The sequence below is a fragment of the Tachypleus tridentatus genome, chromosome 1 (assembly GCF_004210375.1).
Source record: "Tachypleus tridentatus isolate NWPU-2018 chromosome 1, ASM421037v1, whole genome shotgun sequence".
Classification (NCBI taxonomy): domain Eukaryota; kingdom Metazoa; phylum Arthropoda; class Merostomata; order Xiphosura; family Limulidae; genus Tachypleus; species Tachypleus tridentatus.
Window position 1 is genome coordinate 166474140 of NC_134825.1, and position 26726 is coordinate 166500865.

Below are 26726 nucleotides of genomic sequence, written 5' to 3' on the forward strand. Positions count from 1 at the left end.
TTTCAACCATCACAAACAGCTGAAGACAAAAGTCATTGTTTCATATGAAGACTTACTAGTTATGTCAGACGATGCAGTGCCTCTGGATTCCTGTATGTTTGAAATGTTAAAATGAAAACAAATGTCCTTGTACACAATGTGGACTAAGGAAACCAAAAGTTTTTTTTTTAATTTTTAACACGAGCGACAGAGTGTTTTGCAGTGCAAACTATGCTGCAGAACTATTGTTGAGATCTATGTTGTGAGGTGTGGCATTATGGATGTGATGACATGGACTATGACAACATGGAGAGGCTCAAAAATCATTGTTTTGTAATGTGGTCAACCCTCTATATTCGGTGCTACTGCATTTATGTAATAGTTTCAAAGCACTAAAGAGGTCTCACTGGTTATCAGCTATACATGGTGAACATGTGAAAGGCAGTGATATAGAACATTTAAAAAATACATAGTGATAGTACTGTGGTGTTGTTATTAATAATTATGAAACTTAAAATATCTTAGACCTTGAGTTTTATCTTTTAGTTTTCATATGGTACTGAGTTCTTTCAAACTGTAAAAGACAAGTTTTTAGCTTGATTTATGTTGATAATGTTACGTGGAAGAGGCAAGCATTTCATGTTAATGGCAGATTTTTTGCATAGAAAATAGTATAATTTCATTCTCGGTGTTGGTTATTTAATGTTTTGGTAATCTTGTCAATTTTGGTGAGTTCTGTATAATTTTGTGACATTGCATGCTGGTAGTGAACAATGTTGATATAATCTGTAAGAATTACTCAACCATTGTTAACTAAGTAAACATAAATACCAATAGTTGTTAACTTTCTTCATTCAGTTTAACAATGAGAAGATTGTAAAAATTATACTATAGTCACATGGATGTGTAGAAACAGTGCAGGTAAAGTTGTAGGTCACCTGTGTCACATTCTTTTGATTATACTGAATTATTAATTTCATCAAAATATCACTTTGTTTTGCAATTAAAAAAATCATTGAACTGCATTTTTATCAATTGTATGAATAAAACTTAGTTTTCATATCCAATTTGATAAGAAATGTGAGCACTTTCAGTGAAAATCTAAACACATTTCATTATATTTAACTCTTAGGATAGGGATTTATTCACAAGGCTAGCATTTTTCTAAGAATTATCTTTGTACAGTAGTGGATGTAGCATGTACGGCAGTATCTGTATATGTAACCAAAACTCTTGCACAATCTATCGAATAGCACCACAAAGAAAAATACTTAAAAATTTCACACTTTGAGTATTCAAGGATCAGGCAGTTAGAATAATGACTGTGGCATGTGCAACAACCATGTCTTTATAATAGAATGCAATTTAAAATGAAAGTATTCTCCACACAGTAACATGGTTTTCACTAGGACTGTACGTGAGAGTTTGATTATATCTTTAATGATGTGATATTTAAATGTATTATAAAGAAACTGTAGCCCTTAACCTAGCATTTTTTCAATAAATATTATCACTTTCACATATATAAAAACATTACAATTTATATTAATGAAGTGCATGAAAATGTTTAGCTCTGTACATTGAATTATTTTAATACAATGAATTGTGTACAGTTAAAAACAACAACCCAAGCACCTTTCCTGCAGAATACTACCTAGAAAAAAAATCTTTTATGAAGAAAATATTCCCTTTTTACAAATTTATTTTTCCCCCGAATGAGATATGGAGTACTACACCCTTGTGCAAATTAATTGAAACAAGAAGGAAAATTACAATTTTTTCAATTTTTTTCGTTTTATTTCTGAGAATCCAAAAATTACTCTCAAAATAATACATGGTATGACCACCTTTATTTTTCAGAAGTTCATTAATCCACTTTGGCATCGAGTCCATGAGTTGACTGCAATCTTTACTAATTTTTGGATCGCGGTACCACACCACAATTATGGTTTCAATCAGCATATCTTTCATAGTACAGTCTTTTTCTCGAATTCCTTCTTTACAAATTGCCCAAAGATTTTCATTAGGATTTAAGTCTGGAGAGCTTCCAGGCCAGTCCAGCACCTTTATTCACATTGTAGTCATAAAATTCTTCACAAGTTGTGATGTGTGGCACAGAGCCAGATCTTGCTGAAAAATGCCAGATTTATTTGGAAATCTATTTTTCAATTCTGGAAAGACTCTTCTCTGCAAAACTTCGATGTGTTGTGGTCCTCGCATCAAACCTTCTATGATATGTAAGCCTCCAACACCATAGAAGCTGAAAAAGCTCCAAAATATCTTCTTCAAGGGATGTTTTACAAACTGATTGATGTAAGATTCTCGAAGTTTCTCACCAGGAGATCTGCGAACATGCAGACTTCTTTGACCCTGTATGAAGAAATGAGTCTCGTCAATGAATAACACCTTTCTCCATTGTTCTTGTGTCCAGTTCTTGTATTTCAGACCCCACTGACACTGTTTTTTTCTTCATTGAGTTGGTAAGAAGTTGTTTTTTGACTGGTCTCCTTGCCCTTCTAAAGCAATTTTGAATGCCGTAATATTCCACAAAATTTCATCATATATCCCAAAAATAGATCGACCGTACTGCAAAACACAGCTAATGATGCCGTTTGTGTGAAAAAATGACTATTAAAGGAAATCAGCGGGTCCAGCGAGCCTACACAGGCCGCCATGCTGAAAATATTGTAAAATGACCATTTGTTTCAATTAATTGCACAAGGGTGTAGGTTAGTAATTTTCAACACAAAGAACTGTCCATGGGGCATTTCAGTGTTTCTTTTAATATTTCTAACTGACGTATAGTTTGGTTAATAAGAAATAAATCATCTTAGCATAGGTTTATGGGTTTTGAAAGATAATAAATTCAGTGCATGTGTTCACATTGCTTAATGTATTCAGACATTTCTATATTTTAATCTTACATTTTGTAGGGTAAACATAAGTGATATCCATGAATTTTCTTATATAGTTCTAAAGGACTTTGTTGTTTTTTAACAGAGTTTAAAACTATTTGGTATACTTTATATTGATTCTCTTCACTGAGTAATTATACAAATCTTTTGATCAATGAAAACAATTGTTTATTGTTTTTCAGTAGTTTTCATAAATTTACCAAAATGCCTGATAAAGGCTAAGTAAAAGGAACATTAGGTGTCATACATGATTACATTGGTGGTGATAAATTATGTTGAAATGTGTGTGAAAAATTGATTTTTTTAACCTCTTTTAACTGTTTTAATGAATGGATGTTTTAGTGTGTTGAGCTGTTTCATTGTTCTTTTTCAGCATAGTTAATCAGTTGAAAAACCTTAAATGTATAATGCATTACAAATCAGAAATTATATTCAGAAATAGGTATAGGTTTTAATTTGAACTTAATGTTACAAATTGGAACTTATTTACAGATACAGGATGAGGGGTTTGAACCTGTTTGAATCATATGAACTTTGTTTTGTATAGGGAGCAAGGTGGGAAGTCATTATGGAAGAGTCTTCCCCCTGGATGATTTTGAGACATATTTTATAATGGGGAGTTAAAGCATTATCACATTTTTGGGTTAACAGCTCTGTAAAGTGTGATTAGATCTTTACTAGTTTACTTCAGTTCATCAAGGCTTAGACTCCTCATCACATCACAAAAACAATTATCTGGATAGTTGATCATTTTAGATCTGAGAAGTGGTAATCTAAATTATAGCATTATATAAACCAATGTTAAGCTGCCCATGGTAGAACTCTTGTGTTGTGTGAATTATGTTATCCAGTAGTACCTTGTAGCTCTTGAATGCTGTTTTTTTAATTACCATACTAGTATGTGGTATTTAGATTTGTATTATGTTGGGATTTACAAATCACAGAGTGTTAATACTCTACTTTTTGGACATGCTTATGATAGGCTGTGAATTGTTTTCCAATACATAGTGACTACAAACTTGGAAAATCTGGAAAGATCAGAGAAACTAAGTTAAGCCAAAAAATGTTGGAGAACATTCATTAAAAGAAAGAGTGAGAGAACAGAAATCTGGATTTTTGTAAAATAAAACTCGATATATCAATACTGATATTATCGAGACTGAAATTTCAAGTGTGAACCATTTTTATAAAATTTATCCTGGGAAATATTTTTGTGCCACCTGTAAATAGTAATAGTTTATTTACATGTATACTGTATAAAAATTGAAATGTGATTGTATATTAAAAATATTACCAGTCCATTAAAACACAGCCAAGAGAGGGTCACTTTATTGAGACACAAAGTTTGATTTTATATTTATTGGATACAGTAATGTGAGTACACATGCTCTGTATCAATACAAGTTATGTAATGTTAGCCAGGCATGACATGAATTTCAGTGTAATAAAAATAATAAATGTGTAACATTATAAGACTTAATCTTATTTAGACTAAACATTTGTATTTTTATGTTATAATTTGTAGTCATTCTAGAATGAAAAAAAAACACCATTTACATTTATTTCCTAATTGTTTTTATAGTGGTTATGAGGTCAGTCAAATTGACAGACCCCACATAGTTAGGGTAGAAAAAATAACAGACAAAATATGAAGTTTTACTAAAAATATGTTTTAAATGTATTTAGAAGGCTTTAAAGATTATGCAAATATTTAACATTTTTTGAAAATGAATATTTTTAATCAAAAGATGAAAATCACTTCACACTTGGACTAGTAACAAAACAGATTAGATTTACAAAATACTTGTTATAAAATCTGTTTTTTATGTATAACACATTTGCAATCTTTACTGAAAGTCTACCAAAATTTGTGAAGATACACACACACACACACACACACACACACACACACACTGCATCACAAGTTTTAGTGTGTGTGTTTATATATATATGCACGCACACTTAATATGTGCATGTGGTAAACAAATTTGTGTATACTATACTGAGCCTGTCACAGAAAGATGAAATAACACAAAGCATGATAAAGTCAGAGAAATGTTGTGAAAACAAAGTCTGTACAGAAGTAATTGTTAATGTGATACTTAATATAAGCGTATCACGTGTTGCTGTAGTCTATTCACAAACCTATCCAAACATTTGTTTTCAGAGTTTTATTATGGTGAGGTTTCAAGAAAGAAGATTGCATCATCGAGAAAAAGAAGAAATTGATGCTTGGAAAATTAATAGGCCAGGAGAAAGAATTTTGGATGTTGGTAAGGAAAAATACTATTCTCTCTAACCAGTATAACCAGTTTATCTTAATACACTACAAAGTTTGTAATTTTGTTTGAAATGATGAATCAAGTAACTAAAGAAGATTTTGGTTTCACTGTAAAATAATATTAACCCTTTCACTCCAATATCATTTACTATGCATAACAGAAAGTTTGTGTCTTATATTCAAAAATTTTTAAACTATTTTTTGTTTATGTTAGATTGCTTAGTACAGCATAAAATCTTAATTAAAATTTCAAATCTTAGTAGTATGCAAGCTTTAAATTCCTAATTCTACAAGTAAATAATTTTCAAAATCTTGGATTTCTCCTAGTGTGATATACATGAAATGTTTTCTCTAATTATCTTGTTTTCACTATTTTTCCCACCACTCCTTCAGAAAGTAAGAAATTAAAGATAAATTACTCACTGCAGAAATGTTATTGCTTAGACAAACAATAATTTTATAGCCTTCACTGTTATTTGGTTACAGAGCTATCAAGAGAAAATCGGACTCCTCGCGTCATCTTTCATGATGTGTTAACAGTTCTGTTATTTTTACATATTGCATATAACCAATAGAAATTCAATGTTTTCAACTTTCAAATGACATATTGTATAATTTTGTGTTCTGAATAGATAATAAATAGTCAATTTCATTTTGAGTACAAACAACATTTCAGTGAAAAAAATTTAATTATGAGCTTGGATGACTCTTGTAGAGTAGAAAACCAGAAAAACTGAGAGAGAAAATTCTGTTTATGTTATTGGTTTGTGTTCTTTGTGCATTGTTTAATTAAATAATTTAGTGTATTGGTACCATTTATACAAAAAAAAAGGTAAATTTTCTCCACAATCAACAGCAAGAAATATTATTGTGCAAGTATTTTATTCTTTGTTATTCTTGTTTATTATTTATTATAAAAGTAAATAAAATGAAAAAGAGTGATATTTTCAGGTTAGTTAAGATTAGATAAAATAAATAACAATATTGTAAAAATATTTCACTAGGCCAAGTACACAAGCAGCACATGGGTAATGTAATTTGATAGCATAGTGAGAGCTGCATGTGCCACAAATGGTTTACTGCTTGTAATGGTGCAAGTAGTAGTTAGACACAGTTCAAAGGGCAATAAAAATTTAATTACAAGTAGCTGTATTGTTGCCAGCTTAAAGCTACTGGTAAACAACTTTTGTTTCATGTTACAATTTGAAGTTGTTTTATAGTGTAGAAGAAAGGTTTTTTGTGGTTACCAAGTTGGGCAAATAGACTGATCCCATTTTTAGAGAGGGTAGAGAAAATAACATATAAAATATTAAGTTTTACTTGTTTTAAAAGTGTGAATTATAAACTGTGCAGTTTTATCTGTTAATAAATATATAAGTGCACAGTGACTTTCCGAACACCCTCTAGTTAGGAGGTTTTATGGATCACATAAAGATAATTTTGGATTTTTGAGATGAGAAAGAGTATTTTCAGTCTTAACATGAAAGTTACTTTTCACACAGACTTCAAAACAAGTACTTTATATCAATGGACATTCCTTTATTTTAGTTTAAAATACTTCACAGAAAATATGAATTTGGTTTAGTTGAAATACTTGTAGTATTAAGTGAAAGACTACCTAATTTTGTGAAGATAGACCCTATTGAAATGTAGAAGTATTAATTTATAAAGACCTTAAATGAGTATAAACAGGTTATGTGGTTGGTTAAATTGACAGAACCTGTGTTGAATGACTGTTTCAACCTATTGCTTTGTGTGTGTAATTTAGATTTATTTGGATCCATATCTTTTAAGGAACATTATGTTTTATATATAGACATTTTTAAATGTCAAACTAGAACTAAAAACATGTTTTTTCATTGTTTATTATATTATTTACCAGTTTATATTAAAGTTAAAATGTTTACGTGAGTGTAGTCTATAATATATGATTACGTGGAAAATGTTTAAAGTTTCTCATAAACTGGTTTGTTAGTTTAGTGGTCTATCTAGATTTGCAGAGTTTACAGTAAATTGTTTGTTTTAACCAGATCTGCCTTTGTCATATGGAATATTTGATGTTAATATTGACCCAGCTGAAATCAATGCTTGTGACTTTGTATGGGATTCAACTAGAGAAGTTTCTGTCTTTATCAAAGTAAGAAAATATCATTAAAGAACTGATAACACTGTTTTGAAGTAAGAAAATGTTGTCACTGTTTTTCTTTCTGGAATGTTTACATTTAAATATAATAAAACATTCTGTATTTAGGATACACATTTTAATATAGGTAAATGTAAACACCTTCCTGAATGATTATTTTAAATATTGAATGACTTGGTTCATTCAGGTTTGCTATTTAAAACTAAGGATATGCAGAATTACCTTTTCTTCAAGTTTTCTTAGTTTTAGCTAATCAAAATCACTGTCTTAAATTAGTTACATTTTATTCTTAAGAGTAGTTGCTTTTTTTTTGGACAGTTGTTATAAAATTAAAGTATTGTTTTTTGTTTCTTTTGGAAGGTGGATGGATGGATCTTTTGAACTTTTGATTTCCAAATTAGCATATACTGAATAAATGAATTATGACAAATGTTTAACTTTTTTGAAACCTTATTAAATGCTTACATTTTGTTGTATTAACTGCATGGTTTTATTCTGTTCTTTTTCCAAAAGATACAGCTGGTATCAGCGAACACAGTATTGTACTTGTTTCCTTCTACAGGTGAATTGTATTAGTACAGAGTTTACATCTCGAAGGCGAGGTGGGGAAAAAGGAATCATACTTTGCTTGACTGTTGATACTTGGACTCATGGTGAATATAAATGTGATCAGGTTGATGTAACATTTTGCCAGCTCAAAGTTTTCAAGGTATGTGTTTTAAGCAGTAGTAAACAAGTTTCTAATTGTTATTAGTAGGAAGTTTTAATTTTCTGTTTCTTATATTGTCATTGTTACATTGTCTTGAGATCCTTATATTTTCTTTGTTACACAGTTAGATATAGTTTTTATTGTTAGTATTGTTTTCATTGTAAGACTTACTAATTAAGTCTTAAATCTAAATCTTGGATATAAAATTGTCTCCAAACTGATCATTGATTCTTCGTAACTGGATTCAGTTTCACGTATTAAGATGACCAGTATCCAGAAGGTAAATATATAATTTTATGTGTTAGCAGCTTATGTTGCTCCCAACTTCAAGGTCTGTTCTTATTAATATCTTAAATCTATTATCTAAACACTATAGTGATCCATCTTTTATCCAGGCATGAACAATCCAAGGTATTCGTACACTGGCTAACTTTTTGTACATATACACAAATATTTACAGTGGGAAGTTTATCAGTAATCAGTATATTCATGTTACAAGTTCAAACAGTTATTTTTTATGACAAACATGTATTTTCTATGGATACATGATTTGTTAATCCATACACAATTCACAAGGTCAAGTTGAGTTTGATTATAAACAGGAATCAAGATGATAACTGATGAACACAAGGTCAAGTTGAGTTTGATTATAAACAGGAATCAAGATGATAACTGATGAACACAAGGTCAAGTTGAGTTTGATTATAAACAGGAATCAAGATGATAACTGATGAACACAAGGTCAAGTTGAGTTTGATTATAAACAGGAATCAAGATGATAACTGATGAACACGAGGTTAAGTTGAGTTTGATTATAAACAGGAATCAAGATGATAACTGAAGAACACAAGGTCAAGTTGAGTTTGATTATAAACAGGAATCAAGATGATAACTGATGAACACAAGGTCAAGTTGAGTTTGATTATAAACAGGAATCAAGATGATAACTGATGAACACAAGGTGAAGTTGAGTTTGATTATAAACAGGAATCAAGGTGATAACTGATGAACACAAGGACAAGTTGAGTTTGATTATAAACAGGAATCAAGGTGATAACTGATGAACACAAGGTCAAGTTGAGTTTGATTATAAACAGGAATCAAGATGATAACTGAAGAACACAAGGTCAAGTTGAGTTTTATTATAAACAGGAATCAAGATGATAACTGATGAACACAAGGTCAAGTTGAGTTTGATTATAAACAGGAATCAAGATGATAACTGATGAACACAGAACACTTGCAATAACAAGTAGCTATAGGTTTATGACAGTTTTCCTGAGAACAACCTTTACAGGTAGTTGTCAAGAAATTATTAGTGGTTTAATTCTCCAGTTATGTCAAGTCACAGTGTTATGTAACAAAGGCTCGTGGGAATATTAGTATCGTTAAACTGCAATTTGTGTGTGTGTGTACAAGTGCAAGTCTTCGTACCATTAGTAAATGTTGTTGAAATGGTTTATAATAAGTTTTGCCTGGTCCAGATTTACTATAAAAGTAAAACTACTTTTAGCATGTCAAGATTTTTTCACAGCTGGAACAAAGGGTTACTTTTGAGGGGATGTCAGAAATCATTAATGGGATTACTTGTGGAGCTCATACCTTAATCTGAAGTAGTAATTATGAATGATTAAACATCAGCTCAGCAGAACCAACTGGTCAGGGGTTCAAATGGGAAACAATTTCAATTGTGTCTTGACAAGAGTTTGACACTGAATTGGACACCGATAACGATACACCAGTCAAGCAAGTCAGTCTGAATAAAGTACAATGTAGTCTTAAAGATACCTTTAAATGGTTGAAACAAAGCAGTGATTTATGTGGAGATGATGATGTGATGTTTGATTATAACTGTGTCATAAGAAAAACACTTTGGCTCAGAAACAGACTGTGACCATACCCTTCTTGAAAGTGATTTGTTGTAAACTTGACAAGCTGTGTGTTTTATATTCTGTTAGGAAGTCATTGGTTTAAAAAAAAATGTTTGATATGAAATGCCACTTAAGTTGTGCAATTTATATAATTATTGATGTACAGAATAATAAACTGATAACTATTGTACAAACAGTTGGTTTTTGCTTACCATTTGTGTACCCAATCTTACTAGTTTCCATCCTGACGTTTATCAATTGATAATTCATGCTATTGATAGTTTTCATTAAATTGACTGATTTGACTTTCCAGATGTATCAATTCATTACAAATATGTTTGGATTGATGACATTTCACTGTATTTAGTTCGATATTTTGATGGTTTTGTTATAACAAGTGCTAGTTATAATCAAATTTGGTAATTTTCCTTGTTGATCACTGGTCCACACAAACTCCTATTCCATTTCCATTTTTGGTTGTGCTTTAATTGCATTACAGTGTATTGTGTTGTATGCTAGTTATTTTTGGTGAAATATTTATTTAATGTCTTTAGTCTAAAGGAGCAGATAGAAAACATCGAACAGACAGAGAAAGAATGGAAAAGCGACCACCAGAAGATTTGGTAAGTTATATTGTGGTTCTTGCCTTATATGCAGTCTATATTTACAAGAAATTAGTGAAAGATGTAATTATATATACTATGCTCACCCATCTTTCTTCATTGAATAACTTTTTATAATAAGTGTTTCAGGGTAATGTTTTACACAAATATTAACATTATTCTGGATTTTATTAAATACAAATTGTTGTTATTGTCTTTTTTTTAAGGTACAGCTAACATTGATTGAACAACAAATACAACACAGTCTTGATACAGATATTAGGTGTATTAGTTTTTCACGAGAGTTTCTACGTACAATTATAATATTATTTTTTGCCACTTTACAGTTAGTGAACAAATCATATAATCTCAGAAGATGTTTTGTTTACAGGTGAATGAGCTGTTATGTTAAACTGAAACTTTGTAAATCTATAATAAGTTTTCAAAATAAACCTGTTTCTGATAATTTCCAAATTTAAAATATTCTGAATTTTTTGTACTTTTTCTTTAGTAACTTTAATTTCATGTCCATCTAGACTGTCCTATTCAGTAAATTTTACTAAATCCTAAATAAAATAAAAAAACAAATCTCAAAGCTACCCTTTATCATTTACATATTTATCAAACTTTCCTTTAAACACCTTTAAATTGAGCTGAAATGTAATATTAAATAAAGGAATAAATAAAAGTATAGTCATTCATGTTAGAGCAACAACTTGCTTTACGGGAATATCTGTACATCAGCATTACGAGTAACATTAAGCTACTTAAATATTTTTATTATTAAGTTTCATGCTCTTTCATTGGTAAAAGAAATGTAATTTTAAGTCATGGAAACTTTCTGCCACAAGTTGCTGAAATTAAAATTTTTTTTATTATCTCTTTTTAGTGTTTAAATATTGAGATCTTTTAGGTTTGTAACAAAAAAATAAAATTATTTAACTCTGTTATGAGAAACATGATGTTATTTTCTGTTTATCTGTTTTCTATTCAGTCATTTCTTGTCTTTAACATGCTATGTCAAGAGAAATCGTTTGCTTGGATGCTGTTTTTTTACTTTCAGTTCCACACCAGTAGTCTGTGCTTTTGATATACTTGTTTTATTTTGTATTAATTTCTTGACAGACGAAATACCAGCCTTCTTACCAGTGCACAGTACTTACTGAGGTAATTAATTACTTCTTATCTGTTTGGGTGGTTATTGTTTTAAAATAATGAACTTTACAGATTCATTCACTTATCAGCCACTTATTGAATATTATACAAATATGTGTGTATGGAAAATTAAACAAGATGTTTACTAAAACATATCTTGTTCAGGAAGTTAATTTGAAATTTGCTAGTATTCATAATAAAATTCTCTGGTATTGAAGTTTGAGAAGTATATTTGTCCAACTTTTTATGTGGGAAAAAGGTTGAGCTGTTGAAATTGGTATTAAATTTGCACTGATATTTCTTTTTAGATGCTTTAAACAAATTGTTGCTTCTTATAAGTTCTATTGTTTATAAGTAATAGCTGTTAGGAAAATTAAATTGTGAAGTAAACTTGCGAGCATATTATTTTCCAGTTGTTGTCAAGTGATGACAGATTTACATAAGCAGTATGTGTTGTAACTGTTCTGCATCATAACTGGTATGCTAAAAGATTTGTGTAAGTTAATTCCCATAAATGTTTTCAATACATAATCTTAGGATAGAGAAAACATGCCATTATGTAAACTTGTCTCACTCTGAATATTTTGTTTCCTATTATACTCTAAAGTGTCGTATTCCATGTTTATCAGACACTAATACTGTAAAGTGTTGTATTCCATGTTTATCAGACACTAATACTGTAAAGTGTCGTATTCTATGTTTATCAGACAATACTGTAAAGTGTCTTATTCCATGTTTATCAGACACTAAAATAAAGGATTGTGACTTGATTGTTTCAGTGTCCATCTGATATCGTGCTCCGTTTTCCTGCTTCTTCTCTCACTCAAACTGAGTGTCCATCAAGCACCTGTATGGAACTATCTTTAAGTAAATATTCACCAGGCCAGTGAGTCATCCTACTTTTAAAACAAATAAACTTTTTATCATTTTCAGAAAACTGTTTTTTTTTTTTACATACAGTTTGTGTGTGTATTTCAAAGAGCAGTTAAAAATGTTACACACATGATAGACACATAAAAATTAGGGTATAAGCTGCAGAGCATAGCATTAGAATGTATCATTATGGTAATGAGACCAACACGGCTGTAGTGATGCATCATCTATCAGACTTAATGAAACTAGAGTATGTACTTGAATAGGTGACATGATATTAAGATGTCTACATCAAACAATTGCCATAAAAACAACAAAATCTTCCACTTGTAATTTCCTGGTTATTGAACAAGTATAATTCATGTTCAGTCACATGAACCATCTTAAGTAACCCAGTGACCAATATTCATTTACTATCTGCTAATTATTCATTTGGCATGTGTTTGTTAGTAGATAAAAACAAATATTGGAAATGAATATGTTAAACATAAAAACCTACAAAATATTTAACAAATGTATATAATTATTAAAGTATCTATCATATAAATTTTAACATATTTTTGTCAATTTTAAAATGAGGTCAAAATTCTAAACTGTACAAGAATTTTGTTAAATATTTAAAACTTATTGATGAGATGCTTTTTATTATTTATTTTCTAGAAATCATAAATACTGTGAGCATTAATTTAAAGTCTATCAAATTATTTTACAAAAAAAGTTTGAAACAAAGTACCAGCTCTTTCATCAAACTGTTTTAATGCTCAGTGATTTTTTTCATCCTAAAATATTACAGGATTCCAAAAAGCTCCTCTTCCTACTCATTATCATCTTTCCACGAAGAACCAGAAAGCCAACCTAAAGAAACCAGAACACTAGTAAGCCACACATAATGTTGTCTTTCCATTAAGTTTAGCCAAAAACTTGCCACAGAAGAACATTTTCCAGGCATGTTGATCGTATGTTGAAGTATTAATTCAACTGTAACTTACTAATGCTTTCCTTATCATTTTTCTATTGAGCCAGTGAGTGAGTTTCATTTGGAGATGCATTACAAATAGATGAATTTAGAAGCTGTACTAAATACTGACATCAAATGTTGTTAAATTGTATAAAATACCCTCCAGTGGAACAGCAGTATGTCTGTGGACTTAAAATGCTATAAAGTGGGTTTAAATACCCATGGTGGTTAGAGTATAGATAACCCATTGTGTTGCTTTGTGTTTAATTTCAAACAAATTGTAAACCAGCTTTTAAAAGTCATGGGGAGTGCACAAGTATTTTTAGTTATTATCATAATGTTTTTCTAGACTTTCACCATTTACTGTGTGTGAAAATTAAACTTATTCAATATTAGTTATTTTCTGTTTTGTTGAAGGAAAAACTGTTGAAAGTAATTCATGATAACATTAACCTGAAGATGACCTGAGAAGGTTGAAACATTATACTGTACTTTATTTTAATTAAAGTTATAATACCTATACCAGCCATCTTTAGAATACAAAAAATATTGAAAGTAGTTGTGATACTCTGAGTTTTGTGAATATATGTTTAAAATGCTTGTAAATTTTGCCATGGGTTGTCACAATTTCAATTTACAGTGATTAATCTAACAGACTGTTTTTGAATAGTTAAAAAGGTAGTGTGAAATGTCATTGTTTAAACTGATATAATGAAAAAATTTACATTTTAATTCTTTCCATCCTTTTGAGCACAAATATGCTGTTTCTGAGAGAAAATTCCTACATTTGAGATGTCTGCTCGGAGAGTGTTGACTTCAGGTATAAAGCACAGAACACGACTTGTTATTCTAGACATCAGAACTATCCCAACAACACTGTTAAGAAAGCTAAACATGCCATATTCAATTTATTACAAGCTGACTGTCTCCACTCCAACAAAAAACTGCATAGTTACGGAGTTCCTTTAGCCGTACATACCATCCTTCATCGAGATATATCAGCAGAACTGTCCAACAAAACTTTGCTGTACTGATGAGATGACACGTTGCATGACGTTTTTTACTACCCCACTCTTACTTTCTTTCAGACCTGAGAGAAATTTGAAAGACTGTCTAGTATATTCCAAATTACATACTGAACCATTATTTACACAAACTAATAGAATTTGTCTGTGTGAATGAACTATTTTCTTTACATGAAATTATATCACCAAGTTATTTGACTTTCTATAGGTCTGTATTCTTTAACCTTTCACTTAAAAGTCTAATTTACCTATACATTGGAGTTCATTGTTTATTCTATTCACAGTATTAGATTTAAATAGCCCTACATTGGTGAAACTATACACAGATTAGGTGACAGATTCTGTGAACATCTCCAATTTGTATGCAATGGCACCCAGTTTCACAACACTTGAACACCCCATATCACAAGAGAATTCATGACATGAGTGAACTTATTTTATTACATGATCCCACAATAGGTATGATTAGGAGAGCCTAGAGCATAAACTTATATTTAAACCAAATTCTCTTGCACCATAGGGATTAATAAATGTTAAGTGACTACAGATTCCATCTATGTATTTTTCTCTACCCCAGTTAACTCGACATCGTCTATACACATTTCTCTGATTATTATTATTTGAAATTGCTGTTTTCTAATTTTTTTAGAACTTATATTTATTACTTTTGTATTCTTTTAATTTATAAAATTAATTTTCAATCACTTTAATACTTGTTGTCTTTAATTGTTTATAGAACTGCTTCAAGAATGTTTATTGTAATAACATTTTTTGTTAACTTGCTCCCTGTGTTACATACATATCTTAGAATCTGAAATTTCCTTTGTGTAATCTCTAAAACATTCTATATATAAATTCCAAACTTTTTTGAGTAAAACTTTATCTGTTATTTTCTCTACCTTCTCTCAAAAGAGGATCAGTTAATTTGACCAACCTTGAAATAAATCTAAATTATCTTTTTAATTTCTGGAATTACTTAGTAGTTACATGAAACTACGTTTATTCTATGTAGCTCTAAGCTTGTAACAATGTACATCTATATATAATTAAATGTTATCGTTTTATTGCTCCTTTGTTTTTTTTATCTTTATCTAACTACTATCCATAAAATTATAAGTTGTAAATCACTTGTGGCACATGCAGCTCTTGTTATGCTATCAAATTACGTTATCCACAGGCTACAACAAACTGCTCATGTGCATGCCTTGTGAAGCATTTTTATTATTATTATTTATTTTTGCTACTTTAATTGTAACTAACTAAAAAATTTCTAGTTTTATGTTTTAATTACTTCTATAATGAAAAAAGAAAAACCAGAGATAAATCATTTTCTTCCATTTGATTGTATGGGGCATTGAATCCTAATTTTTTATGCTAATTGTAGTCACACACTAAATTTTTATTTAATTAAATAATGCTCCAAAGAACATAGACTAATATCATGCATAAAACAGAGAATTTCCTCTAACAGCAAGTTTTTTTGGCTTTCTAACTATGTGACAAAAATGTATCCAAGTTAATGGTTGTGATTCACATGGGAACCAAAGTTGTATTATAAGTGACATTGATGATTCTTTATTCAGAATATAACATAATGCAATACTTCATTCTATAGCTGAAAACCTTCACTTTTGATTGGTTATAGGTAATATATAATTATAGATAGGAGAGAACTATTAATAAATCCTGAAAATGAGGATGTGGCAGAAGGGATCTTATTTTCTATTAGATGGTTCTGTAACCAAACAATTGAAGGATATAAAAATCATGGTTTGTCTGAGCAGTGATGATTTTATAGGAAGTAATTTACATTTAATTTTGGTAGATTTCAAATTTTGGCAGATGATGTAGGGTAAACAATGCCTAAAAAAATGTCGTGTCACGCTCAGGAAAATGTGACTTAAATATTGCACTGTAGAATTGAGAACTTAAAACTTACATACCATTAAAATATGGATTGTTAGTTAAGATTTTATGCCATACTAATAAGCATAACTTAAAAAGTAGTTTAATGAAATTTTGAATGTAAGACACTAAAACTTTGTGTCATATGCAGTAAAGCATATTTGGGGCAAGAGGGTTAGTACAGCAAAACTAAAACTTATAAACTTGTAATTTGTACAATTTTAGTTATTTCAAATAATAAAGTTTATTTGTGGTATATTTATTTTCAGACACCCTGTATTAAAAATGGCATTAGTCCTAATAATACTAAGATCATATACGTTTGTTTACTTGATAATTTTAAATTGTTAGGCCTAATAATAACACTTCGTATGAAGTACTTCATTATCTCCAGCAGCTCTAAAATGTCAGTTTCAAGTCCAACATGGACATTTTACAAATGGCTCTAAAATTTCCAGTTAGCTTGGGTTGTTGATCTGATGATAACATCAAATTTGATCTGATTTAAAAAACCATTTTGATAAGATCAGTGTATTTCATAATAAAGTTTAAAGATATCAGCATCTGAATCTTCAGGTAAGGATAACTTGTGGTTTTGACTGAGTTAGTAACTTTTAGTAAACTTTTTTAAATTACTGAACAAACACTTTCAACATTATATGTACTATTATATGACTGTCAGTCATCATATATATACAAAAGTTTACCCTAATTTCCTTTAATTTATTTTTGTAAAGTCTTTTTTTTAAATCTTTCTAGCCCTAAAGTTATCAGTAAAAAATAATTTTCTTGCTGGAAAACTTGTTACTTGATAGTTTTAAGTTAATACAATATTAATGATAGAACTTTTAAGTTAAAATTTGGGCTTCATAACGTAATGAACTGCATGTAATATTAGTGATAACATGAAACGTTGAACCTTATATAATGTTAATGGTTATTTGGAATACTTTCAGCCTTCATACACAGATCTGTCATACTATGCCTCAGCTGAAGAAATGGCTCAGTGGTTGAAAACTAACAGATTTGAAAAATACCAGTGCACATTCAGTAACTTTACTGGTAAGTGTAGAGATACCATCTGTATATGCTACAAAAGATAAATTACAAATTCAACTTTTCACTCGGTGACTTGTTTGGCACTCTTGTAGCTTTAAAAAATTTTGATTTGACAATTTGTTTTTCATGTTTTCTATATAGAAAGCAATATATAAATGAAAAATCACTATGCATTTTCAAAAATATTTTTTTATATCACATAAGGATTTTGTTTACAAGTCACAGACTTGTCCTTTAAGGAGAGAGAGTATGGGTTAGTTAACAGGGAACTTAAAACCTTGTATCTGCAAATGAAGCAGTTTGCATATCACTGTTCACCAACTTCTGTCTTCACTTCAAGTCTTACATCTTACTGAAATCAAAATAGTATTTGGTTTACCACAATGAGCTTTTTTTTTTTATTACTATGTTTGTTATTTTTGGGCTCTGGAATGATTAATTAATGAGACTTGTGTCATGATTGGTCTAGAGAAATCAATAACCAGTGGTTGTCAACAATTTAAGCATATCAAAATATGACTCAATTTCAATGAAAATGATTCACATAGGTAAAGGTGCACATAAGGTTTCATGAAAAGTCTGTACGAAGAAGAAAAATGGATATTTTCAGATTCAGTGTATAGAAATCACCGTAGAACATAAAAATTTTGAGACAATAAAACAATCACAGACCTGCTATTTTAACTTGAACTTGGCTCTTGTATTTTTGGTTTAAAAGTAATAACTAGTGTTCTTCTTCTACTGTGAGGTACTTGTATCATCATATTAATATTTAACCTTTCATGTTTGTGTTGCAGCATCAGACATAGTGCAACTTAATCGAGATGATCTTATCCAGATCTGTGGAGTAGCTGACGGAATCCGTTTGTACAATACTCTCCATTCCAGGTAAATAAACTTGTAGCACAAACTTTTGAATTCTGATATATTTTTGTGATTTAAAATTAATTAAAAAACATTTTTTATCATCAAAATTTTCAAGAGAAATGCAGTGTGTTCTCAGTAGCGTGATATAGTGTGCGTGTGTCTTGTATTGTTGTTCTGGTTATAAGGGAATGTTATGGTATTTCAATCATTATGTATTTTGAATGATATATGACAGAAAAGGTTGGTAACACTAAAGTTGGTCCATTCTTCAAATCATTATACAAGTTACTTAGCATCAGTAAAATACTTTATATTAAAGCACCATTTATCAAATTTAGATTCAAAATAGGTGACTTTCTGTTTTGTGTCTAGAAGTTCATTAATTTGAACAAAATCTGTTAATGAACTGGCAAACAACAACTTATAAGCATAATGAAGTGATTATTTTGAGAGGAACCTACTACATGTTACAACAGACGTTGGTCAAAACATATATGTCCCCCCTTCCAAAAGAAAAAAATCAAGTCACTTTATCATGCTTATAAATTGATGTTTGTTAACTTGTTATATTAGAATAATGTGTCTTACTAAAGTATTGAGCAAAATCTCTTAGGTTTACTTACCTATCTAGTTAGGCTTATTCTGGGGGCACAAACAGAATTATTTTAGGTCGTTTAATGTTTTTATTTAGAAATCTATTTCAGTTATAATCCTACTTTTTGTAAATGTATTTGTGATCCTAATTTAAGAAATAATGTTTTTTTTTTACTCAGAACTATTCCTCCAAAATTAACGATCTATGTTGCAAGCTCAGATGACCAAGGTATGTTCCAATCATAGGCATTGTTTAAAAGTTAGAAGTGTGATTTATTTTCTTTGTTTTATAAATCTTTATAGTAATGTGACTAAATGTAATTTGAAGTGCATCTTGTATAAATGAGTTTCAAACTTATGTCTCATTGTCTATAAGCATCAAACAAGTTTTAAGTATGACAAGAAATTCATGTAAGTAAAATGTCTGTCGTACACAAGTTGTCACAACTAGTTACATCAAATACAAGGTTATTGAAATGTTGTGACCCAAAGATTTTGGCCAAGTCAAATAGGTCATTAACCTGTCATAACTCTAAATTGTCAGTTACATCACATAAAAGGTTATTCATGTATCATGACCCAAGGATGTTGGTTATGTTAGTTAGGTCATTAAGTTGTCACAACTCTTTGTTGTCAGCTACTTTAGATACAAGGTTATTACGGTATTGTGACCAAAGGATGTTAACTAGGTCAGATAGAAGGTGACTAAATGTTTCATGAGCCTGTGATGTCAAGTAAATCAGATATAAATCCAGTGTCACAACCATAGGACACCAATCAGATCAGATGCAAGGTTAGAAAGTGAGAATCAAACCTAAATCAACTGACAAAGGGTGAAACTTTATCTTAATTTCCAAAACACAAGATGTTTTGTGTTGGGTATATATCTAGTGATTTAATTTTTTGATGTATTAACTTATAAAGAAATTGAGGGCGTATCACTTAGTTCTTAATGCTTTGGGTTTGTAATCAAAAGGTTGTGGTTTCAGGACTTGATCATGCCTAATTGATGTAAACTCAAGTAAAACTAACCTAGCTGTAAAAATAGGTGCCAGCTAATAGCTGTTTGGTTACTCATTTATGCAGGGGCATCCTTTCCAGGTGAAATGTGTTTCCATTTTCATCCTTTTGTACTACTGCCACCTTGTGTGTGTTTTCAAGCATAGTTAAATTAATTTAAAAGCAAAAAAAAAAAAGATTATTGTTTGAACTGTAATAGCAGCATCAGATATCTGAAACAAGTCAATAATTTTATAAAGTTCCAAAATAAGAGGATAAAACATGTTTACAGCTAATAAAAAAATTCAGTAAATCTACGTAGTATGTGGAGATTTTATATTGCAAGACCTATGTTTGGATATGTATTACATATAATTATTATTGTGTAAATGCCTTTTCTAAGCTGGCAAAATATGAGTAGTTGATTTATACTTCTCATAACACTATTAATGATGAGTCCTGCACTCAACAAAACACATCGGCAACATTATAACATAATGTTTAGAGACAACAAGGGACCTGCTGGTCCATCTCATTTGTCCCTTCCTCTGAACTAAACTAAAACTATCAAATAAATAAATTAGAAAAATAGAATCTTATCATTCACATAGTTACCAAGCTATCTCTTAAGCTCACTTAAAAGTTACTGCCTCCCCAATATTCAAAAGCAATCCATTTCAAATGATAACCACTCTGATAGAGAAATAAAACTGTATATCTGAAGATGACTTCTACCTTCCAATATGTTACTTCTCTCTTCTCACAAGATCAGCTATTCTTGTTCAGTGCTGTTCCCTATATGCAGACTTTTCTGTACACGTGCCACAAGCCTTTTACTCTCCTTATTGAAATCAAGTGATTTCATCAAGTTTCTCATGTCACTCATTGTGCATCACCTTTCCATCAATAGGAGCATAGTACACTCCATCTGTGTGCCTCTGCTGCCTCCTTTATGATTTATTTCAGTTGAATGTTTGGTTCACCATGCCTTACTGGTCTCTCTCAGTGATGTCCATATCAGATCCCTTCAGTGGGATCTTGATTGGGATTTTCTTTCCACCCCCACTTCCTTTTCTCCTTCCATATGAGATGGTTGGTGTTAGTGACTTAACTAAATATGTATATCAGTTGATATGTCACTACCTTCTGCACATCTTAGTTTACATTTTTTATGGATGCATTCCTTTAAGGACAGATAGTATGAGTCAGTCAACAGGATACTTAAAACCTTGTATCTGCAAATGAAGCAGTTTGCATATCACTGTTCACCAACTTCTGTCTTCACTTCAAGTCTTACATCAATTCCTTCTTCTCACACAACAATGTTTGGGGATAATTCCTTCAGTCTTTTCTATGGTGGTAACACATATCACCTACCAAGGGGCACCCAATCCACAGATCTATGTTTTAGGGTGATAGATCTTTTCTAGATTCTCAAACATTGTTTTCTCCTTATTTCATTATGTGTGTGGTGCAGTTAGTCTGGTCAAGGACTGTCTTCTTTTTGTTCAAATGGATGTATCCTGTGAAGTGGATATTAGATTCTTTGATTTTTAGGGATCTTTATCCTCAGTGGGGTTTTCCCCACTGGGATGCTTTTGCTCTGAGCCTCATCATTAAGTTCTCTATTTTTGTTGCATGTGCTCATCCACTGGCTCTGAGAGTCTACTTTTAGCTTGGATTGGTCACACGAGTATCTTTTCTGCATTGGATCTTGTCTACTCCTTGTCTAATGTACATCATTGCTCCTTTTTGACCAACTCAGTCTTGGTTTCTAAGGTTACAATGACTGTTACCCTTTGATTGGTCTTTGAGATCTGGTTTCACATGTTGAGTCATTTCTTTGTTAGCTAGTTCCCTCTGTCTATCTTCCAATGAGGTGTACTTATGCAAGTGGGACATATTTCTCTGTTTGTCTGCTATCAGAGTAATTTCTCACTGACAAGCCTAACATGGCTCATGTTGGGTAGAACATTTCTCATGTCTCTTCAGATGGCTTTTATCCAATGCCTTTCATTTACCAATAGTGTGGGGTTTTTTAACTTCCTCTGTTCTTACCCTGCTCATGTGTTCATCCAGATACATCTTCCTCCCTAGCATCCTACTATTCTGAATTGGATAATATGTGTGGTCCAGTGTTCTCTAGATTTACTTTCATTTGAATCACTTCCTTCTGTCCTGTTTCACCTTTCCTCTGAAACATATTTTCTTCTCTTAACCTGTAGACATTAAAGATAAGATTTGTTTGCAAATGATATTTCATATGAGTTTTTCATTCTGCCTGTCTTCTCCTTTATCTATATTGTTCTGTTTACCTGGACTTCAGCAGCTCAGGAGGGATGTTCCTTCTTTCTTCTGTTTCCCATCTCTACCCTTGACTGGATTCAGAGAGGCTTCTGTGTTTGATCAGGGCTTTTTTTTCTTATATAGCCCAAATTGCTTCCTTTCAGACTACGCATTCATGACTTTCAGCCCCTAACAATCTTCCTGGCTTATGATCTTTCACACTCTACCCTTACCACTTGGTTTGCCTTGTTTGATTGGCCTGTTTTTCCCTATCTTCTTTCTCCCAACCTTTGTTTTAGTTGTCCTTACATCAGATCCAACATCTCACTCTTTCCCTTGTTTCTAATCTTTGTAGTCCTCGATAGAGAAGATTTTGAGTCTGACATGTGAACCATTCCCAATATGTTCGTCTCCAACTATCTCTGTTGTATCATGGTTTCCTTTTCACTGGGATTTTGTCTACTACCTGCAGCTGTACTTATGTCTTTGTTGCAACTGTAAATGGCAAGTTTTTGTTTCTCTTTTTTTTCAAGGTCCTTTATCTACTTTTTATTACATGGAACCTGTTCTATGGCAAGTGATGCCTGGCCAGTTATTCTTTAACACTTAATCAGCACTGTACAACCACATGGACTTTGCTTTATCTTCTGTGGCTTTGCAATGCTTACTGTTAAGATGGGGTTTTCCCAAAAATTTGCTTGTAGATACATAATCTCACAATATTTTGCTTCATAAATATGCCCGTTCCTGACTAATAGCACCCATGAATTTCATAGATTCAAAGCAGAAGAGGATAGCTGCCCAACCTTCCCATGTCTCCAGTGTGATCTGCTTTTCAAAATAAATTTTCATGATCACACATTACACTGTCTCAAGTGGTGACATTCCTCTGGATTCTCAAAACGTATTCACCCCCTTTTCTTTTCGTGGAACATGGGAGTCCTTACAACTTACCAGTTTCAAGTTTCTTGAATGGTCAACTGTGAAGGCACCCTCCTGAATGGGTTCCATACAAAGTTATCTATTACCATTCAGTGGAGAGTAGGGCAGTGGTGTTCTGCAGGTTTAAATGACAATTTTCCAATGGCAGTTATTGACATAACCAAATGAAACGTCAGAATGCAGTTCACCCCTTCAGTTGGTAACCCTCATCATACCTTTGCATGAATGTTGATACAGTGTGAGTGAGTTTTTGTCTTTCTTCCTCTGTTGGTATCATGGGTCACAGAGGTAGTAAGTGGGATTGTTCTGGTTCTTTTCTTGGCTATCTCTTGTTCTCTTCTCTTATATGGATGTTATTGTCATTTGGGTGGTCCCAGTCTGTTTCTTGATTGGAGAGCCAATTACATGTCATAGACATCATTTTGATATCAGATGTATAGTTCCCAGATTGATAACTAAGATCTAATCCTTGTGCTGACCGTGGGAGTGAATATATAGTTCCCAAATCCATTTTTCTCAGGTTTCAAGCTAAGGTAGTATATTCTAATTCTACCCTCCTGTAGATGTTAGTACTCCTTGAGTAGGTTTTGAGTGTAGTTAACTTGCCAAGTACTGTCTGCTGCACCCTAGCCACTCCACCCAGGAATGCATCTTTGTTTACCCACTTTTCTCATTCTAGGATTGAGCTATAATATCTTTCTCTAGTTAAGATTACTCCCCTATCATTATCTCTTCCACTTTGATGTGCTCCTTTCATTTTCTGCCCTTATATCTTGTACTTTCCACACATGATCAAAGAGTATACCTGGTTAAAAGTGGCGGTGTTCTTCTGATCTGACTCTCTCATCTACAGGGGTATTTTTCACATGTTTTTGTGGGTTTTTGTGATCTGTTCTTCCCTTATGCTAGTCCTTCCTGCTAATCAACGTGGGATTTTAGCTTATCTTATGAGTGGAGGGAAGCACATTATTGGAAGTTATAATTTTTCTTTACTGAAATATTTCCTAACCCTTCCTCCCTACACTGTTCCAGTGTTTGTTTTTTGTCAAACGTTTTAAGTAATAATTTAGTAGAGGCACATAGGAGTCATATACATCATATGAGTATACTGTGCTTCTATTGGTGGATAGGTGACACATGATGATTTATGTGAAACACATGTTGGAATCAAGTGATTCCAACAGGGAAGGAGCAGAAGACATAAGTAAAAAAAGAAAATGTTTGCATATAGAGAGAGCAGCACTGAACAAGAATATCTAATCTTGTGAGAAGATGGAAATACCTATTAGAAATATATTTTCAGTACAGGAAAGTTATAACCATGTGAACCCTAGTCCTACTATTCTCACTGTTAAGTACGAATAAAGAATGGTGTGTCAACACTACCAGTTTCCTTTCCTATTAGTCTTTTCTTGTAAGAAACCAAACCAAATAAAGAATGTGATGTTAAAAGTATGATAGGCCTAATACTGATGTTTTGTCATGATGATAATTATAGTTTTCATGCTTTGCCAGCTTAGAAAATGTATTCATATCATGACAATTATTGTTGTAACAAATGGGTTATTTCAATACTGTTCCAGCCACTGCTATGTTTGTTGTATCCCAGCTGGCCTGAAATGCTCCATACTGGTAAAAATGCATCACCTCATAAAATGTGGGCATTATGGTGTGGTTGAAATGCTATTATCCATCCTCATTCTTTTTAAAAGGCTTGAGGGACTGAATAATGTAATGTTAACAAAATAATAGGTCTAATGTTACTGGCAGGTATAAGTATTGAATCATAGCCTGTTTCTAGAATAGGTATCGTGATATGAATTTGACAGTATGTTTGAGGCTACAGTAAAATAACTGAGATTGGATATATTTCACAAAAATAATCAAAGTTTAGTACATCTTTTGTCTGATTAAACACAGCACTGACTGTATGTATGTGGAATATCACCTTACTGAAATTTGTTTTGTATTATGTTTTAAAAGCTTCTTAGAGTTGTTAAATGTATATTCATGTATGTTTGAGTAAGTTATGAATTGGATTTGAAACAAACTTAAAATACAGTGTGAGGGGTGTTCAGGAAAAAAAAAACATAGTTTCTTATGTGCTTGGCATGAATAACATGTAATAAACAGATGTTTATGTGATTGCATTACTAACAGTTATTCTCCTGCAATATGACAACACTGACTTCATTGTTCATAATGCCTATATCATGCCTGTTCTTCTTAATGTCTTGTGATACTACCACATGACTTATCTTTTCAGTCTTCTCGGAATCAGTGGGGAAAGCTTCTATACATGTGATGTTTTTTTAAACAGACATTTCAGTTCTCCAATTATTGATAAATTTTTTAACTTTTTAAATTTGGGGGTAGTTGGGTAATTTAGCTGTTGTTAAAATATTTTTGTAAAGTACTAGAAGTTATCCAGTGCATTGTTTACTTACCAGTGGAACAACTTATTTTATTTGTAATTGAACAAACTATAGCCTATGTCACATAAACAACATCAACATCAGTTGTGTAATGGGTGAAGTACACTTTCACATGGAAAGATATGTTTGTTTAAGTAGCAGAATTATAAGAAAAAAATTATAAAAGGCAAAAGATTATTAACAGGAATATTTATCATACATGAAAAATTAAAAGTCTACATTATTCTATGGAGGGTTTGTTTTTTTAAATCAAACTAAATATTTAAAACATATTTTGATTTGTTCTGAATGAACCGTTCTTCAAAATTTAGAGTGTAAATTCTCTTCACCCAAATGGTCAACTAAAATATAAGATAATGTGTGAGATATGAAAATATTCTACACTTTACCAGTAGATATTTGTATACTTTTTTCCTCTTGGCTATTTTTGAAGATGGTAAAAAAGTGATTTTATCCTGCAAGAACAACATTTGTAGTTTATAAAATTAAATATATTGACTTGTACAATGCTTAGCTGACTGGTACTTAAGTTATGTATTATCTCATATCTAGTTTGATGGAAAGGAATAGTAGTCAATAGTTCCAGATACCTATAGATGTAAAGAAATAAAATCTACACACCAGACATCTATCACCAAGAACATTTAACCTACAGCTGCATTACATATCCATTTTGTAATTGACAATGAAATATTCTTTGAGAGTCAAATAGTTGTAAGCAAGGTGAGTACAGTATGGATATAACAGTCATAAAAGTGTAGAGATGTATGCAACATGTTATATGAGAAACATACAGATGTAGACAAGGATTACATAAGAATCATGGCCAGGCAGGATAAGGTGCTTGACTCGTAATCCGAGGGTCACGGGTTCAAATCCCCATCACACCAATCATGTTCGCCCTTTCAGCCACAGGGGCATCATAATGTGACTGTCAATCCCATTATTTATTGGTGAAAGAGTAGCCCAAGAGTTGGCAGTGGGTGGTGATGACTAGCTGCCATCCCTCTAGGCTTACACTGCTAAATTAAGGATTGGTAGTGCAGATAGCCCTCATGTAATTTTGTGAATGAAATTTAAAACAAACCAAAACTATTAAATTGAAAAACTAACTTTTCTTCCTGTTGG

General features: G+C 31.5%; 1 protein-coding gene across 4 annotated transcripts in view; it reads left to right on the plus strand.

Moving 5' to 3' along the window:
* Positions 1 to 26726, plus strand: part of LOC143229840 (transcription factor CP2-like) — a 77070-nt gene that overhangs the window by 26764 nt on the left and 23580 nt on the right. For all 4 annotated transcript variants that reach the window (XM_076462686.1, XM_076462663.1, XM_076462672.1 and 1 more), the window contains 10 exons: positions 5062 to 5167; positions 7206 to 7312; positions 7881 to 8027; positions 10453 to 10521; positions 11626 to 11667; positions 12435 to 12541; positions 13322 to 13403; positions 17373 to 17478; positions 18273 to 18363; positions 19116 to 19165. In XM_076462686.1, the coding sequence (XP_076318801.1) occupies positions 5062 to 5167; positions 7206 to 7312; positions 7881 to 8027; positions 10453 to 10521; positions 11626 to 11667; positions 12435 to 12541; positions 13322 to 13403; positions 17373 to 17478; positions 18273 to 18363; positions 19116 to 19165 (907 nt within the window). The remainder of the gene's footprint in view (positions 1 to 5061; positions 5168 to 7205; positions 7313 to 7880; positions 8028 to 10452; positions 10522 to 11625; positions 11668 to 12434; positions 12542 to 13321; positions 13404 to 17372; positions 17479 to 18272; positions 18364 to 19115; positions 19166 to 26726) is intronic.